Source organism: Vicugna pacos, chromosome 18 (assembly GCF_048564905.1).
Source record: "Vicugna pacos chromosome 18, VicPac4, whole genome shotgun sequence".
NCBI lineage: Eukaryota > Metazoa > Chordata > Mammalia > Artiodactyla > Camelidae > Vicugna > Vicugna pacos.
The window spans coordinates 20,526,512-20,541,146 of NC_133004.1; the positions used below are offsets into that span (position 1 = coordinate 20,526,512).

The 14,635-nt window shown below is 56.6% G+C and overlaps 3 protein-coding genes across 8 annotated transcripts; 1 reads left to right on the forward strand and 2 right to left on the reverse strand.

Moving 5' to 3' along the window:
• Window positions 1-1,448: 1,448 nt before the first annotated feature.
• MLST8 (MTOR associated protein, LST8 homolog) lies at window positions 1,449-5,604 on the forward strand. Of its 3 annotated transcripts, XM_006204281.4 has the most exons (9): window positions 1,449-1,549; window positions 2,048-2,250; window positions 2,420-2,471; window positions 2,556-2,718; window positions 3,161-3,236; window positions 3,319-3,471; window positions 4,398-4,522; window positions 4,692-4,855; window positions 4,973-5,604. In XM_006204281.4, the coding sequence occupies exons 2-9, from the start codon at window positions 2,122-2,124 to the stop codon at window positions 5,089-5,091; spliced, it is 981 nt and encodes a 326-aa protein (XP_006204343.1). In that variant the 5' UTR covers window positions 1,449-1,549; window positions 2,048-2,121; the 3' UTR covers window positions 5,092-5,604. The 3 variants fall into 3 exon arrangements, with proteins under 3 accessions (XP_006204343.1, XP_072798553.1, XP_072798554.1); XM_072942452.1 differs by lacking the exon at window positions 1,449-1,549 and having other exon boundaries at window positions 2,045-2,250; XM_072942453.1 differs by lacking the exons at window positions 1,449-1,549; window positions 2,420-2,471 and having other exon boundaries at window positions 2,049-2,190; window positions 2,511-2,718.
• On the reverse strand, window positions 5,456-7,037 carry BRICD5 (BRICHOS domain containing 5). Of its 4 annotated transcripts, none has more exons than XM_072942456.1 (6): window positions 6,973-7,037; window positions 6,672-6,797; window positions 6,304-6,459; window positions 6,116-6,217; window positions 5,765-5,918; window positions 5,456-5,663 (listed from the first exon to the last, which is right to left on the reverse strand). In XM_072942456.1, exons 1-6 carry the CDS (start codon window positions 7,021-7,023, stop codon window positions 5,569-5,571), a joined length of 684 nt encoding a protein of 227 aa, XP_072798557.1. In that variant the 5' UTR covers window positions 7,024-7,037; the 3' UTR covers window positions 5,456-5,568. The 4 variants fall into 4 exon arrangements, with proteins under 4 accessions (XP_072798557.1, XP_072798555.1, XP_072798558.1 ...); XM_072942454.1 differs by having other exon boundaries at window positions 6,672-6,824; window positions 6,973-7,034; XM_072942457.1 differs by lacking the exon at window positions 6,304-6,459 and having other exon boundaries at window positions 6,672-6,824; window positions 6,973-7,034.
• Window positions 7,038-9,765: 2,728 nt separating this feature from the next.
• Window positions 9,766-10,987, reverse strand: PGP (phosphoglycolate phosphatase). Its single transcript, XM_006204282.4, has 2 exons — window positions 10,239-10,987; window positions 9,766-10,139 (listed from the first exon to the last, which is right to left on the reverse strand). The coding sequence occupies exons 1-2, from the start codon at window positions 10,876-10,878 to the stop codon at window positions 9,814-9,816; spliced, it is 966 nt and encodes a 321-aa protein (XP_006204344.3). The 5' UTR covers window positions 10,879-10,987; the 3' UTR covers window positions 9,766-9,813.
• Window positions 10,988-14,635: the final 3,648 nt, after the last annotated feature.

Sequence of the window (14,635 nt, forward strand, 5' to 3'; positions counted from 1 at the left end):
GTCCATGATGAGTGGTCTTGGCCATGGAAAGTGGAAGTGTCCACAGACAAAGTCGAACACGGAGCTGGATGTGAGCTGGAGACAGGGTGGAAAGGCCCCAGGGTAGAGATGGTACTGAAAGCCCCAGAGGGTGGGCAAGAACCCTCAGAGAGAGTGTGGAGATAGGAACTCTGGAGGCTACCAGCCTTTAGGGGCAGAGAAAGAGACTGCAAGAAGGTGGGTGACGGTGACAGCTTTTTAGGAACAGTGCTGTCAACCACTGTGCAGACAGACGTGACAAGATGCAGAAGAAAAAGTATCTACTGTGTTTGGTGGTGTGAGATGACTAGTGACCTTGTGAAATTTTCATTGGAGAGCTGGGGGTCAAAGACATGACACTGGGTCAGGCAGTGAGTGAGAAGTGAGAATGGCTCTTTGAGAGTGTGGGGTGGAAGGAATTAATTTGGGGTTGTTTCGTGGTGCTTAAAGGCTGAGGGGAAGGAAAGAGGGGAGCTGGGGAAGGTACAGGAAGGAAGATTCCCAGGACCCAGGGCCTGGGCGGATGGGCAGGGGACATGGCCTTGGTCAAAGGGCCAGAAGAAGGAAGGAGGGTGCAGCTGCATTTGTAAGCCTGCTGGGAGTAAACCGTGGGAGAGCCAGTCTCAAGGACTCTCTTTTCCTGTGAAAGAGGGTGAGGCCACGTACATAGAGTGTAGGAGGGCTAGAATGAAAAAGAAGGCATGAGGGACCCCAGTTTTGGAGGGGTCACTGTGATTAGTGAGGGTACTGGAGGGTCATCCTGGGGCTGGACAGGCCTGAAAGGGACGGGACTAGGGTTGCTTGATCTAGCAAATAAAATTTCATGGCACTTACCCACATTTGAATTTTACATAGCCAATGAAGAACTTTTTAGTACAAGTATATCCCATGCAATATTTGAGATATACTTAAGGAAAAAAAACTTGTTGCTTATCTAGATAAACAAGATTATACTGTATAGCACAGGGAAATATATACAAAATCTTATGGTAGCTCACAGAGAAAAAAATGTGACAATGAATATATATATGTTCATGTATAACTGAAAAATTGTGCTTTACACTGGAATTTGACACATTGTAAAATGATTATAAATCAATAAAAAATGTTTAAAAATATTTGTTGCTTATCTGAATTCAAATATAACTGGGTGTCCTTTAATTTACCTGGGGATCCTAGCGCGGAGTGGGGATCAGGGGATAGATGGGAAGAAAGGGATGGCACCACCCTGCCTTGATACGCAAGCCTGGAAAATGGGTAGCTGTCTCAGAAGGGCGGGGTGCCCGAGTGCGGAGAAGGCTGTGGTCGCTGCTTTCGTCCATCTCGCGCCAACAGGTAGCCCAGAGGACTGTACTGGTTTTTCCTGGGAGACTACCAGAATTGTAGTCTCGTCCCGTCCCCCCTCTTATACGTCCCGTGGTGTCGCCCTAATGGCCCATCGATAACTCTACGCTCGGTCGCGGCCTCTATCGACTCGTTCCGGCTTCGCTTGCCGTCCTGGGCCGCGGCGGAGCGCAGAGCCGCGTGTAAGGTACGGAGGGCGTGGGACGGGGGCTGGGAAGCAGCTTCCAGTGGCCAGGAGAGCGCGCCCGGGGGAAGCTGGTCCAGCGGGACGGAGTCAGGGCGATCGGCCGGGCACCAGGGAGCTAGAAGGCCCAGCCAGAGAGCGCCCCCTCCCATCAGGTCCCGCCACCGGCCTGTTACGCATGCGCAACCGCGGCGTTCAGGCTTTCCTCTCCGGCCCGTCTGCCGCCCTGCGTACGCACGGCCCGCCCCTGCGGCAGAGCGGCGCCTTGGACGTGACTGCCCCCTACCGGTCGCGAGTAGGATGGCGTTCCGGGCTGGCTTCGTGGGGCGGGGAACGGAGCGCGCACTTAGATGCTCAGAGCTGTCACGCGTGTCCCGTCTCTTAGCCTCAGTTTCCCTATATCTGAAATGAGAATGATTATGTTTTTCCGCACCGAGTAATCTGTTGTAGTCTATTTAGGACATACAGGGTATTCCCTAAATACTCTTTTCTCTCCTTCAGATGCTCTAATCTTTGACTCCTGCCGGTCGGACCTCGGGCTCTGTGTAGGCCCGAGTCTTTCAAGCACCTACACCATGAACACGTCTCCAGGCACGGTGGGCAGTGACCCGGTCATCTTGGCCACTGCCGGCTATGACCACACGGTGCGGTTCTGGCAGGCCCATAGCGGGATCTGTACCCGAACGGTGCAGCATCAGGACTCTGTATCCTCCGCTGGGGAGATGGGGATGGTGGTGCTGGGCAGGATGTCTGGTGGGGATAACAGCTTGGGCAAAGGCCTGGGGTGGGAAGGATGCAGCAGCTGAGCCAGATGGTGGAGACTTCAAGGGTCCCTGGCCCCAGGGCTTTGTTCATCCTCCTTAACAGACTCAGCAAGTGAATGCGCTGGAAATCACACCAGACCGCAGCATGATCGCTGCTGCAGGTACCTATACCTTCGACCCTAACCCCTTATTTCTGATAGGTTGATCTAGGCACACCCAAACTCCAGTTCGGCCTGTGCCCCTAGGTTACCAGCACATTCGTATGTATGATCTCAACTCCAACAACCCCAACCCTATCATCAGCTACGACGGGGTCAACAAGAACATCGCATCTGTGGGCTTCCACGAGGACGGCCGCTGGATGTACACGGGTGGGGAGGACTGCACAGCCCGGATCTGGGACCTCAGGTGTGGGGTGCTGGGCAGAAGGGGCCTGCTGCCAGGTGTGTGAGGTGAGGGCCAGGCCGAGAGACTGTGTTAGGTCAGGTCCCCATCAAGCAGAGGCTGAGACGGGGTTTTCTGTGCAGGTGATTTATTGAGGGTAGCAGAGGAAAGCAGGATTGGGCAGGGATGAAGACACACAAAGATGACTATAGCCTCAGCCTGATCCCACAGAGAGCTCTGAGATGAACTACATCAAAGAGCAAGTCCTGCCTTAAGGCAAGGGGCCACCCTTTATGCCCCTTCTGAGTCAGTCATTGTCTTCAGGCTGCCCCTGGGGAGAGCTGAACCTCCCATGAGATAAGACAGCTCCCATCATAGAGGGACAAGGCTAAATGGCCAGGGAAGGGGCACCTGGGGGGGCACCAACAGCATCCACTACACATGGAGTATGTCCTGCACCTCGAAGGTCCCGGAACCTGCAGTGTCAGCGGATCTTCCAGGTGAATGCACCCATTAACTGCGTATGTCTGCACCCCAACCAGGTGAGGGGTACACACTGGGGTGGGCATGCTGGAGCTCTGGAGGGCAAGGATCCTGCTCTTCCTCACCTCCCCTGCACCTCAGGCAGAACTCATCGTGGGTGACCAGAGCGGTGCCATCCACATCTGGGACTTGAAAACTGACCACAACGAGCAGCTGATCCCGGAGCCTGAGGTCTCTATCACATCTGCCCACATCGACCCCGATGCCAGCTACATGGCAGCGGTCAATAGCACAGTGAGTCCTAGATGGGGGAAGGAGGGGTAGTGGGGGCAGCTCAGCACCCAGCTCCTTATCTGTCTTGTTTCCTGAAGGTGGGCTTATTCCCCTGAAGTCCCTCTGGCCCCTCCCCTCCCCCCACAATCCTACTTCCCTGTCCTGGGCTCTACCTCTGACCCAGCCACCAAAGCCAGAAACTTGAGTGTCACTCCTGATGCCACCACTTACTACCTGCCATAGCCCATCCAGCAGTCCAGTCACTTCCATCTCCAGAATCTCACAAGTCTGTCCGTCTCCCTTTCTCCTCCCGGTCTCCTCCTGATCCAAGTTTCCTTTGTCTCTCCCGACAGCAGTTGCAGCCTCTCTGGCTTCCTTCCCTCCTTTATGACCTTCCCCTGCCCCTAATCCATTCTCCCTCTGCTACCAGAACATCGTTCAGTAGTACTAGTCTGAGGATTGTATCCTCCCCCTGCGTTAACTCCCAGATGCCCCAGGCTCCTTACCAGGGCCTCTGGACACTGTGGTTTGACCCCAGGACTCCTGTTCAGCCTCATTTCCTCCCTTTAGTGTCCATTAAATCTCAGTGATCACTTGTCCCACAACCTCCCCAGACTGGCCACTTCCAAGCCCTTTTCCTGCTGTTCCCTCTTATCTGGTGCCCTCCACCCATCTTGTTCTTCACATCCTGTTGACCAGCAGTATCCTTCAGGAAGGTCAGGCATGGCCTTCTGCTCTCAGCCCACCAGGAATGGCCTGTGGTTGGGGCCAGGTCTCCCAGTTGCTCCCTGCAGGCGGGACCAGATGTGCCTATCATAGGTCCTCTGCCCCTAGATCCACAGCGTTGGAGGGAAGCCCCTGGATCTGGGTCTTACCGCTGGGGTGTCCTTCCCCAAGTGTCAGACTGGAGGTTCCAGGCCTCCTGTGATTTCCCTCCAACCCCACAGGGGAACTGCTATGTCTGGAATTTGACCGGGGGCATTGGCGACGAGGTGACACAGCTCATCCCCAAGACCAAGATCCCAGCGCACACTCGCTATGCCCTGCAGTGCCGCTTCAGCCCAGACTCCACGTGCGTGCAGGGCCTGGGGGGCTGGGAGCCCTCGGATGACTGCAGGGAGGAAGGGACATGCCTAGGGCTAGGAGCCTGATGTGTTGGGGCCTGCGTGGTGGATGTCAAGGGGGTGCATGATGGGAGTGGCTGTTGAGGACATCCCTGTCATGCTCACACCCACGCCCAGGCTCCTTGCCACCTGCTCGGCTGACCAGACGTGCAAGATTTGGAGGACGTCCAACTTCTCCCTGATGACGGAACTGAGCATCAAGAGCAGCAACCCTGGAGAGTCGTCCCGAGGCTGGATGTGGGGCTGTGCCTTCTCAGGGGACTCCCAGTATATAGTCACCGGTAAGCCCCGCCCACCCTGCCTCCCCACCCCTGCTGGCTCAGACACTGCTGCTTGGCTGCTTGGGAGCTGGCCTGGCCTGGGGCTGCACCCTGAGCCCCCACTCTCCCTCCCTGCAGCTTCCTCCGACAATCTGGCCCGACTCTGGTGCGTGGAGACGGGAGAGATCAAGAGAGAGTATGGAGGCCACCAGAAAGCTGTCGTCTGCTTGGCCTTCAACGACAGCGTGCTGGGCTAGCCTGTGTCACCTTGGGATTGTAGGCAGCCGTCCAGGTGGCACCAGCTGGTTGTCTGTGTTCAGCTGCCCAGGTCAGAGTGAAACCCTATGGGCTGGCCTCTACCATCCCCAGCTGGCTGACCTACCCTGGCTCCCTTGGCCAGACTAGACTGGCCATGCCAGTCCACTATGGGACTCTCTCAGCCCCAGTTGCTTAATCTGGATGTGACAGAGCTCAGGATCCTACCCTACCCAGCCTGCATTCCCTTTGGAAATTCTGGACCCACAGAGCCTGGAGCAACTGAGAGGGGTCCGCCCACCCCCAGGCCAGCACCTACCCCTTTCCCTCCCTGTTCCTGTTCCGTGTCCTGAGGCCACAGAATATACCATCATGGCCAGGTGGAGTGGTTTATTAGCTCCGCCAGCAGTCGCCCTCCACGAGACTGGTGACAGGGCCGGCCAGCTGGCTGGCCTGTGGGGCCGGTCCAGGCCGGGGGCTTAGTCCGGGAGGTAATAAAAGCAGACTGACACACAGATGTTGCTCGGGAAGCAGATGTCAATGCACAGGTAGATCAGCCGCTGCCTCTGGGGACCTGGGGGGAGGAGCCTCCGTGAACCCCAAAGGGCTCTTCCCCTTCACCCCAGACTGTCCTGTGGGAGCCCAGGCCTCTCCACACGGCCTGCCCCAACTCACCCTCTGCTCGTCGTGCCCAGTAAATGGGAGTCTTCCCGCAAAGGTGCTGCACGGAAGCCCCAACCCGGGCGGGGTCCACCTTACGGCTCCCGAGCACCGCCAGCAGCTCCTGGGCATAGTGGGTGTCCTGGCTGGGGCTGCGAGTCCCTTGGGGCTGCAGGGAAGGACACTTGCACTACCCCTGGCTGGGTAGGGCCCAGGCTTCCCTGGACGTGCTGGTAGTGTGCTGGCCCTGCCCAGCTCTTGTCAGCAGCCTCAACCAGGTGAAGATAGAGCTTCTGTTCCCCTGAAACTGGAGACCCTGGTTGTACACAGTTCCCTTTGTCTGGCCCCTGGCCGGAAGCTCCTTACCCGTGAGGTATTCACCAGCAGCTGCAGGGTCTCGCGATCTTGGGGTTCCATCAGGCGAAGGAAGCAGGCCGGGTGCTCGGCGGGGCGGTAACAGACGTAACCCTAGGGAGGCAGGTAGGTGAGGCAGGGCCACCTGAACATCCCCAGGCAGTGACCCCCCCCAACCCCTCCCTGCCAAGCCCACTCACACTCTGCCCGTCGAACAGTACCGCCCAGCTGTGGTTGCTCTGAGCTGGGGTCACCCTGATGGTTGCCACGTTCTGGGCCACATCCACCTGTTCAGTTTGGTTGGACCGGGGCACCCTGGGGCTTGGGAGGGTCAGACGGAGCATGTGCAGTGGTGGCTGAGAGGGGGAAGCTGGAGCTCAACTAGGCAGGCTGGGGCAGCCCCCCGACACCCCCTCAGCCCAGCTGCGAGGCCTCTGACCCCTCCACCCCTCTGGTCCTCCTGCTGTCTGCTTTCAGCCCTGGCCCCACTGTAGGGCTAGGATGTGCTGGCCTTTCCTCCCCCTTCCCACTCTCTGTGTCCCTGCCCGGGTCCTGAGGAGGGGCTCACCTTGGAAGGGCTGTGAGCGAACCCAAGAATCCCTCCAGCCACAGCCCCGGCGGCGGCCAGTGCCAGCAGCAGCAGCAGCAGCAGGCCTGGAGCTTTCCAGCCCCCATGGCAGGGCTTTGTCTTTACCTGGAGGCACACTGTAGTCAGTGGAGCCTGTGGCAGAGACCAGGGAACAGGCTGGCTCAGGGAAGGTAGGGGCTGAGGAGGTATGGGAGGTGGATGCCGTACTCCTGTCCCTTAACCAGGGCACGTCCTGGGTCTTTGTCCTAGGAGAGGGCACTGGATGGTGGGAGGCACTCACCCCAACAGGCCCAGGCCTGGGGCTCTCCGCACGGCAGCTCCCCTGCTCCATGCTGCAGCCCTGGTGACAATGCGCTGATTGTCTGCTGCCCCTTGGAGTCAGCCTGGGGAAACCTCAGGATGCCTTTGATGAGCCAAACAATTGTCCTGGCCCCCTCCCCTCCTGACCCCACTGCCTCCTCCCCAGCCCAGCTACCTGATATTCAGGTCAGAGACAGGGCACCTGGGGAGGGCTGCTTGTCTCTGTGCCTGGCTCTCCCAACACCTGGCCTGTGCACAGGGATCTGGTAGGGCAATGAATGCATGGCCATGTGGCAGTCAAGTCCATGGCTGGCATGGAGGGCAGTGCAGGCCTGGCCAAGATGACATTAGAAAGCCTTGTTGAGGAGAGATTTACTTTTTCTTCAAGAAGCCTTTTTCTAGTCTCTTGGGTGACCATTGCATTTCCAGGACTGGGCACGGGGCCTGGCATATAGTGAACCATCCACAAGTGCCTGTTTAGTGAATGACTCATCTGGGACTCTGTGCCGCATCCCTTTCCCCTCTGGGCATCCTGGTTGTTTCCCAGCTCCCAACATGGGATGGGCTGACAGGCATTGCACAGGTGCACGCTAGAGACCAGGATGGCTTCCAGGAGGCCCCACTGGTAAGGACAGCCTACTGGAACCTCCTGCATAGCCCAGCATGGTTAGGTCAGCCTCCAGTCCATCAGCCCCTGCCCTCCCGAGTGTGGCTTTTTGTAACTGAACGGTGCCAGGCATTTACAGCTGCTTGATGCTGTGGATTCCAACATTTGGTCCCCGCCCTGGAACTGGCTGCTCTTAGGACCTGCATGTCCTCCACCAGCTTCCCCCTGTGACCCTCTCCTACTCTGGTTTTTTGTGCCTTCTTCCTGATTCTTCAGAGTCTGCCTCTCCGCAGTGGGCCTGAGATGGGGTGGAGTTGCTGTGGTCAGCACCCCAACTCTGGAATTGGAATCCCAGAATGGCCTTCTACTGAGTGTAACCCTCCCACCCCCACCCCCGCCCGCGGCAAGACAGCTGCACCATTTGTGCAGAGGCTGCTGTCCAGGTGAAAGAAAGGAACACCAGAGTCAGCGCGCGTCTGAGAGTTTAATACACCTTTGGGTTCACACAGTGCAACAGGGGTGGAGACAAGGGTGCACAGGGCCCCCCGAGGCTGCTGCCCAGCAGAAGAGGTGTCACTGGCTGCTGCACCTGCCGCGTGCTCCTGGTGTGGGTGACAACGCCCTGACAGGTCTGCTCAATATCCAGACCCACCTTGAGCCGACCTCGCAGAGCCAACGTCAGCACCACCAGCCTCACAGGCGCCAGCTGCCCTTGCGCTGCCTGCAGTGGAGTCAGGACACCAGATACCGACACCTGGGAGGAGCTGAAGGCTCAGGACATCCTTTATTGCTCTGAGAACTCTGAAGGAACACTGTGACTGTGGGGCTGGAAGAGAAGCCACAGGCTGTGGGCAGATAACACTGGGTGCAGGGTGAGGCGCCAGGAAGAAGTCGGCCAAAAGGAACAGCTTCCCAGGCCCTACCCTACAAGTGCTGCCGGAGAATCTGCATGTCAGGCCTATTCTCAAAGGTCAGCAACTCAGAACAGGCAGAAAAGGCCACAGACCTGTGCCAAGAACCCTTGGCTAGCTGGTGGAGCCTGCCATTCCTCCAGCTGGCCACTGACAAGGGACTTTAGGGCCAAGACATGTGGCCTCACAGACTACTGGCATGTAATACCCACCCCAACCAAGAGAATAGGAAGACAGGAAGAGAGGTTGGATGCTTTGTAAAAGGACTTCCTGTTTTGAGGGACACTTCTTTCCTCCCTCCACCCAGAGGGAGCCTTGGTTAACAGGCATTTCCTTGGCCAGCACATGCCTTTAGCTGTACTGCTGGCTGCGGGGCATGGAGACTTCTTCAGTGGGATTTTCCCTATGAGGCAGAGCACAGCTATTAATCAACACACTTATGATTTAATCTCGCCACTTGACAAAGTTGTTCAGAAGTTAAAAAAAATTTTTTTTTCTTATACCAACACTGCTCTGAGCTACCTGCAGCAGCCCAGAGTTCAACGAAGGCATTCATGCCCTCTTGGCTGCTCAGCCAACAATATGCTCAGTCCACATCCCCTGTGTGTCTGTGCACATTTGAGAAAGCCAAGGTTTAGCTGGACTGAGTTTACAGAACTGCACAACCGTATGAGGAGTGCCAGCCTTGGGTATCTGAAACGGAACAGATACTCAATTGTGACATCAGAGTGGTTTTTAAGGAAGTGTGGTATGGTGGTGGTAAGAGCAGCACCCCATACCGCATGGACAGGGAGACACCACCTGGGAGCAGCCCTCTCCCCCACTCCCACCCTGCAGGTGAGCTGACAGGCAGCAGGCTCCCCTGCTGATGACCACACAGATGGGGCCCTGGGTCGGGCTGTACAAGTTTCTCACAAGAGTCAAAATAATCAGCCCCTCCTTCCCTTTAATTCCTGAAATTTTCAATAAAATACATGATACTCCTAGACCCACCTCAGTCCCATCAGCAGGCCCTGAGATTATAAGAATCCTGGACATAGGCTAAACCCAAGGTCAAGGCCAAGTGGCACCTAAGGCCCAGGACCCCCACAATGCCCTTCAAGCTTAAAAGTGCATCTTAAAATATAAGCATTTGTAAACAAAATCGCCCCCCACTTACAAGGTTAACAACTAGTGCCTTTGCTTAACTCCAAGTATACTCTTTGAAGCCACCTAGCTGAGTGATGCTTATGTCCCACCTATTAATTTGGGTAAGTGATTTTCAAATTTTTTTTTTATTCTGGAGATTAAAGACACTAAATCTTTAACCTTGAAGGGCAGGCAAAAGGTCGGCTATGCTGTCAACATAGAAGTCAGGGACCATTTTCTTCTTAGACATGCAGTCGCTTTCCTGATTACTCTTCACATCCCCTAGAGTGGAGACCCCAGTGAGGGTCAGGATGGTCTTCAGACCACAGGTGACGCCCAGGAGGATGTCTGTGTCCAAGCGATCACCCACCATGACGGTGCGCTCCGGGTTGATGCCATATTCCTGGGACACGCAGTCGAAGATGAAGCGGCTGGGCTTCCCTATGATGTCGGCTTGGCGCTGGGCGGCCATCTCCACGGCTCGGACCAGACAGCCCGTACCTGCGAGGCGGAGAGGGAGGGGAGGAGAGTGCCCGGGGTCAGAGGACGGGAGGGGCTGGCCGCCCGCCCTCCAGCCTTCCGCCCCCAGGGCGCACGGACCCGCGATGAAGCGGCCGTTCTCCAGTGGGAGCCGGTTGTCCATGTTGGTGCCCACGAGCAGGCAGCTGGGCTGCTGCAGGTAGCGCACGGCCTTGGTGAGCTTCATGTAGCTGAAGTGCGGGTCGAATCCCACCACCACGGCGCGCACATCGGGCTCGAGCGGTGCGTCCAGCCAGGCGCTGGGGGAGTCGCCCTGCAGAGGCTCGGGCCCCACGCCCACGCAGGTGACGCCCACGGCCTCCAGCTCCGCGGCCAGGGCCGCGCTGCCCAGCACGTAGGCCTTGGGGGCCGGCGGGCCGGCTAGGCGCTGGCGCAGGTAGAGCGCGGTGCAGTAGGCCGTGCCGAAGATTTCGCTGCTGGCTCCAGGCCCCGCCGGGCCGCCGAAGCCCAGGCGCCGCAGTTTCTCGGCGTAGGCCTCGCGGGTCTTGCTGCTATTGTTGGTGATGAAGCCGAGGCGCTTGCCGCGGGCCCGCAGCGCCGTCAGGGCCTCGGGCGCGCCGGGCACTGCTGTCTCACCGCGCCACAGCACGCCGTCGCAGTCGAACAGCACCGTGTCCACGTCGGCCAGCAGCACCTGGGCCCGCTCGGCGCTCAGCCGCACGCAGCGGGCGTCGTCGCCGCCGGCCTCCGCTTCCGCCATAGCCGCCTGCCGCTGCCGCCACCGGCTGCAGCCGCCGCCCGCCGCCGCCACCGGCCACCCGCTCCTCGTAGCAGCCGCCCGCCGCTGCGCCCGCCCCGCCCCCGGCGCGCTCATTGGCCCTGCGCCTAGCGCGTGCCGCCCATTGGACATCGCCTGCGCCAATCCACCCCCGCCTCCCCCGGGCTGCGGAAGTTCAGCGCCAACCGTCGCGGTCCGACGCGGAGGGGCGGGTGGCTATTGGCTGTCGGGCTCTGGGCGCCCTGGTGATTGGCTGGCAGGGAGCCAACCGGCATTCTGCGTGGAGCGCTCACTGCGGAAATTCGGCGGAGGAGCCCGAGAGTTGGCGCAGGACGTAGGGCAGCTGCTCATTAGCGGAAGCGGCGCAGCTCACCCATTGGAGGCGCGTGGTCAGCCTAGGTGGCGGAAGCCCTTAATCGAGTGACCCCGGGCTGGGCCAGCTGCTGACTGGCTGGCTTGTCTCCGATCTTGCGGGCGGGGCTCACCATAGGGGCACGGCGGGAGGCGGGGGTCGCTGCCCCTGTTTGGGCCGTAGTCACGTCCGCACTTCTGCCGGGGCGGGGCTGGGCGGTGCCCTCTGCCCGGGACAGTCTCCGGACGAAGTGTCTGCGCGTGGGCGGATTACGGCCATTCCTGAGATTCAGCCCGGGGCTCCTTCCCAGCAAGCTTGGCGGTCTCATTTCCAGTCCTTTGCAAATACTCTTTCCGTGTTCCTTAGTGGTCATGTGAACGAGTAATTGCAAGGCAGTGGGATTTGGGTCTCAGAGAAGGACACTAGTGTCTAGAATACAGCACTCAATTGGCCGCTATCACTATCATTATTAGGTATTATTAACTTTTATTGAGGCAAAACATAAAGTGCATAAATCTTAAGTGTGCAGCTTGGTGGAATTTTTACATACCTATATGCCTGTGTAAACACAATCCAGATCAAGATATAAATCTTACCATCATTCCAGGAAGTTCCTTCAAGTCAGTATCCAGTCAGTAGCAGATACCTCTCCCCCAACCACTTTTCTGACTCCTGTCACAGAGTGAGTCACAGCCTCCTTTGCCTGTTCCAGACCATCTTACCATCAGGATCTCACCCTGGGTACCCCTCTGGGTTTTGCTTCTTTGGATCAACATAATGTCTGTGAAATCCATTCTCAGTTTTTACTTGTTTGTTTGTTTAAATTACCTCGTGGGCCATTGAAAGAATATACTCCTGTTTGTCTGTTCTCCAGGTGATGGACATTTGGGTTGTTTACAGTTTGGGGCTATTGTAAATGATGTCCCTATGAAGCTTCTGGTTCTACACACTCATTTGTGGTTGTAGGCACTCATTTCTCTTGGGGGTAAATACTTAGGAGTGGAATTTCCAGTTCATAGAGTAGGTGTGTGTTTATTATTAGTTTCACAGGTGGCAGAACAAGAGATTCCTGAGAGCCTATCCTGTGCCAGGTGATCCAGACCCCCAACTCCTAGTGTGTCAAACCCCTGCTCCTCTCTTGGGCCTCAGGTCTCCAGGAAGTCTACTCTGGACCCCTCTCACCCCTAAACCCATAAGATAAAGCCAGTAACCTTAGTTCCTTTAGGGATCTGCTTATTCTTTTGGTCTCAGCTGGGAACTCCTGGAGGGCAGGGGCCATGGCCCAAAAGGGCAGGGTTTGCAGTGTTCCTGCCTGCTGCAGCCACCTCCAAGGAGGGGAGCACCTTCCCTGCTGTATATTCCCACTCAGTTTTGTTGGTGGAACTGATCCTGGGAAGAACTGAATTTGACAGAAGATCACAAATCCTGCTTTACCCACCCAGAAACATTCAGTGTGTGTGGTACACTGGCTAGAATGGGAAACACTGCTCTGTTCAGCCATAGGCTGGCTGGCGCAATACTTGCATGGTTGCCTTGGTTTACTGGGTACTCAGCAAGCATCTTGGCACTGAGCTCTGCTCCTTACCTGCATTACCTTGTCAGAATCACAGGACAACCCTGAGAGACAGGGACTATTAGTATCCTCATGTATAGATGAGGAAATTGAGCCACCAACTGGACAATGCAGAGTTGCAGTTAAATTCAGTTGTGACCCCAAAGCTGAGCTCCGTTTGTTTTAACATCCCCTGTAGGCACAGTGGGAGAGGTAGAACAGCCAGTATCAAGAGAGGGGATGGCTATGGCCAAGGTCCTGAAGAAGGCTGGAAGGTATGGTGTCCTTTATTGGGAAAAACTGCCCTTGGATGAGGTGCCCTGCATCTGGATGAGAGAGGAGCATATTAACGATCACAGTGCATCCCTGACACACAGTAGGTGCTCAGTACAACCTGTGAATGAAGAGTGCCAGGATCTTCCCAAGTGAGGAAGCTATACCACAAGGGGAATGGGGCTTGGACTTAGGTGGTACAAGGACAGACCCTAACTTAATAGCATTGCATGGATTTAAACTGCAGTAGAAAATACAAGTAGCCATTCAATCTGTGTTTTCACAGATGTTATCATTTCTAATGAACTAAGCAAAAAAGGGGGTCATTGAAAAAGGACTGAAGTGGCAAAAAAATTTGAATGTAACCTAAATAATCTTCAACATGGGGTTGGTTAAATAAATTAAAATACATCCAAGGAATGGAGATTGGGCAGCCATCATAAAGGACAATGTAGTTCCTGGCAGGCTCTGGTCACAGGAAGTCCAGTATTGACTGTAAAACACACAGTGTGCAGCTGAAGCCCACGATGAGGGCAGGGTGGGGAAGAAGGCCACTTGGTGGAAGGGAGGCTTTGGGGAAGGGAGAAAGCCTGCCCCGGCCACTCTGCCTTCAGTGACTTCAGAACCATCCACTCCCATGCCTGCTGGTTTGCCTGGGCTCCAGCTGAGGCATGGCCCAGAGCTCATTAGGTCAGGATTCCCTTTTCTGACCCCCAGGGAGTATTCAGGCAGGAGCCCTGGCCTGTCAGGGGACAACTCTGTCCCACAGGCTCTGGAGCACAGAGCAGGGCAGGTGGCCTGTCTCCCCTGGACCAGCTCCTCCTCATGTCCTCATGTCCACCCACACCCAGGCTGTCCTCTGTCTTTGAAATCCTTCCCCACTCCATTCCTCTGGGGGTCTTCTTCTAGCTCTCTGATCCTGGCTTCCCCATTACCCCTCAGCATATCTTCAAGTGAAGTGTCCTCCCGGTCCTCTTCTCAGATGCCCCCCACATCCTTCATGCTCCACAAGCATACAGCTGCTCCTCCTCCCATTTGTCTCTCTCAGAGACCGTCCATCTTGGATCTTCCTTTTCTGCCCAGCAGTCAGAGGGATCCTTCTGAAATGCTGACAATCACTCTCTCGGCTTAAACCCCTGCAACGGTGAGCAAGCCCCTTGCAGAAAGCAGCCCCATTGTTACCCTGGCCTGACCTCTGGTGATCTAACCTGTACCCCACACATCCCAGCCCATGCTAGGCCAAGGGTCCTCAGTTCCTCAGCTGGGCAGCTCCAGCATGGAGACAATCTCTTCTTGGTGCCTTTCCCAGGGCAGAGCTGCCTATTTTCTGCCTGGGGCCCTTGCGTCGGTGCTTGGTCTTCCCTGGAGATTGGCCTTTTGGAGGGAACTGGGTCTGATTCACCTGAGTTTCTGGAATCCAGCACTGGGCTGAGCCACAAAGAACAACTGTACTGGGAGAGCACGCACTGTGAGTCTAGGTTTCTAGGACTCTGGACAGCCGTGGGTTAGAGTCTTTGGTCTGCCCTTGGGCAGGTATCCTATCAAATCTGTGCCTCAGTTTC

Excerpts from the sequence above, each read along its gene's own strand:
- MLST8 (XM_006204281.4), top strand. The coding sequence starts at position 2,122 with ATGAACACGTCTCCAGGCACGGTGGGCAGTGACCCGGTCATCTTGGCC. Across the intron at positions 3,237-3,318 it reads TATGTCTGCACCCCAACCAG|GCAGAACTCATCGTGGGTGA; the intron begins GTGAGGGGTACA and ends CCTGCACCTCAG. Across the intron at positions 3,472-4,397 it reads TGGCAGCGGTCAATAGCACA|GGGAACTGCTATGTCTGGAA; the intron begins GTGAGTCCTAGA and ends CCAACCCCACAG.
- BRICD5 (XM_072942454.1), bottom strand. The coding sequence starts at position 7,023 with ATGGAGCAGGGGAGCTGCCGTGCGGAGAGCCCCAGGCCTGGGCCTGTT. Across the intron at positions 6,460-6,671 it reads TCGCTCACAGCCCTTCCAAG|CCACCACTGCACATGCTCCG; the intron begins GTGAGCCCCTCC and ends TCCCCCTCTCAG. Across the intron at positions 5,664-5,764 it reads CTGGGCACGACGAGCAGAGG|GTCCCCAGAGGCAGCGGCTG; the intron begins GTGAGTTGGGGC and ends TCCTCCCCCCAG.
- PGP (XM_006204282.4), bottom strand. The coding sequence starts at position 10,878 with ATGGCGGAAGCGGAGGCCGGCGGCGACGACGCCCGCTGCGTGCGGCTG. Across the intron at positions 10,140-10,238 it reads GAACGGCCGCTTCATCGCGG|GTACGGGCTGTCTGGTCCGA; the intron begins GTCCGTGCGCCC and ends TCCGCCTCGCAG.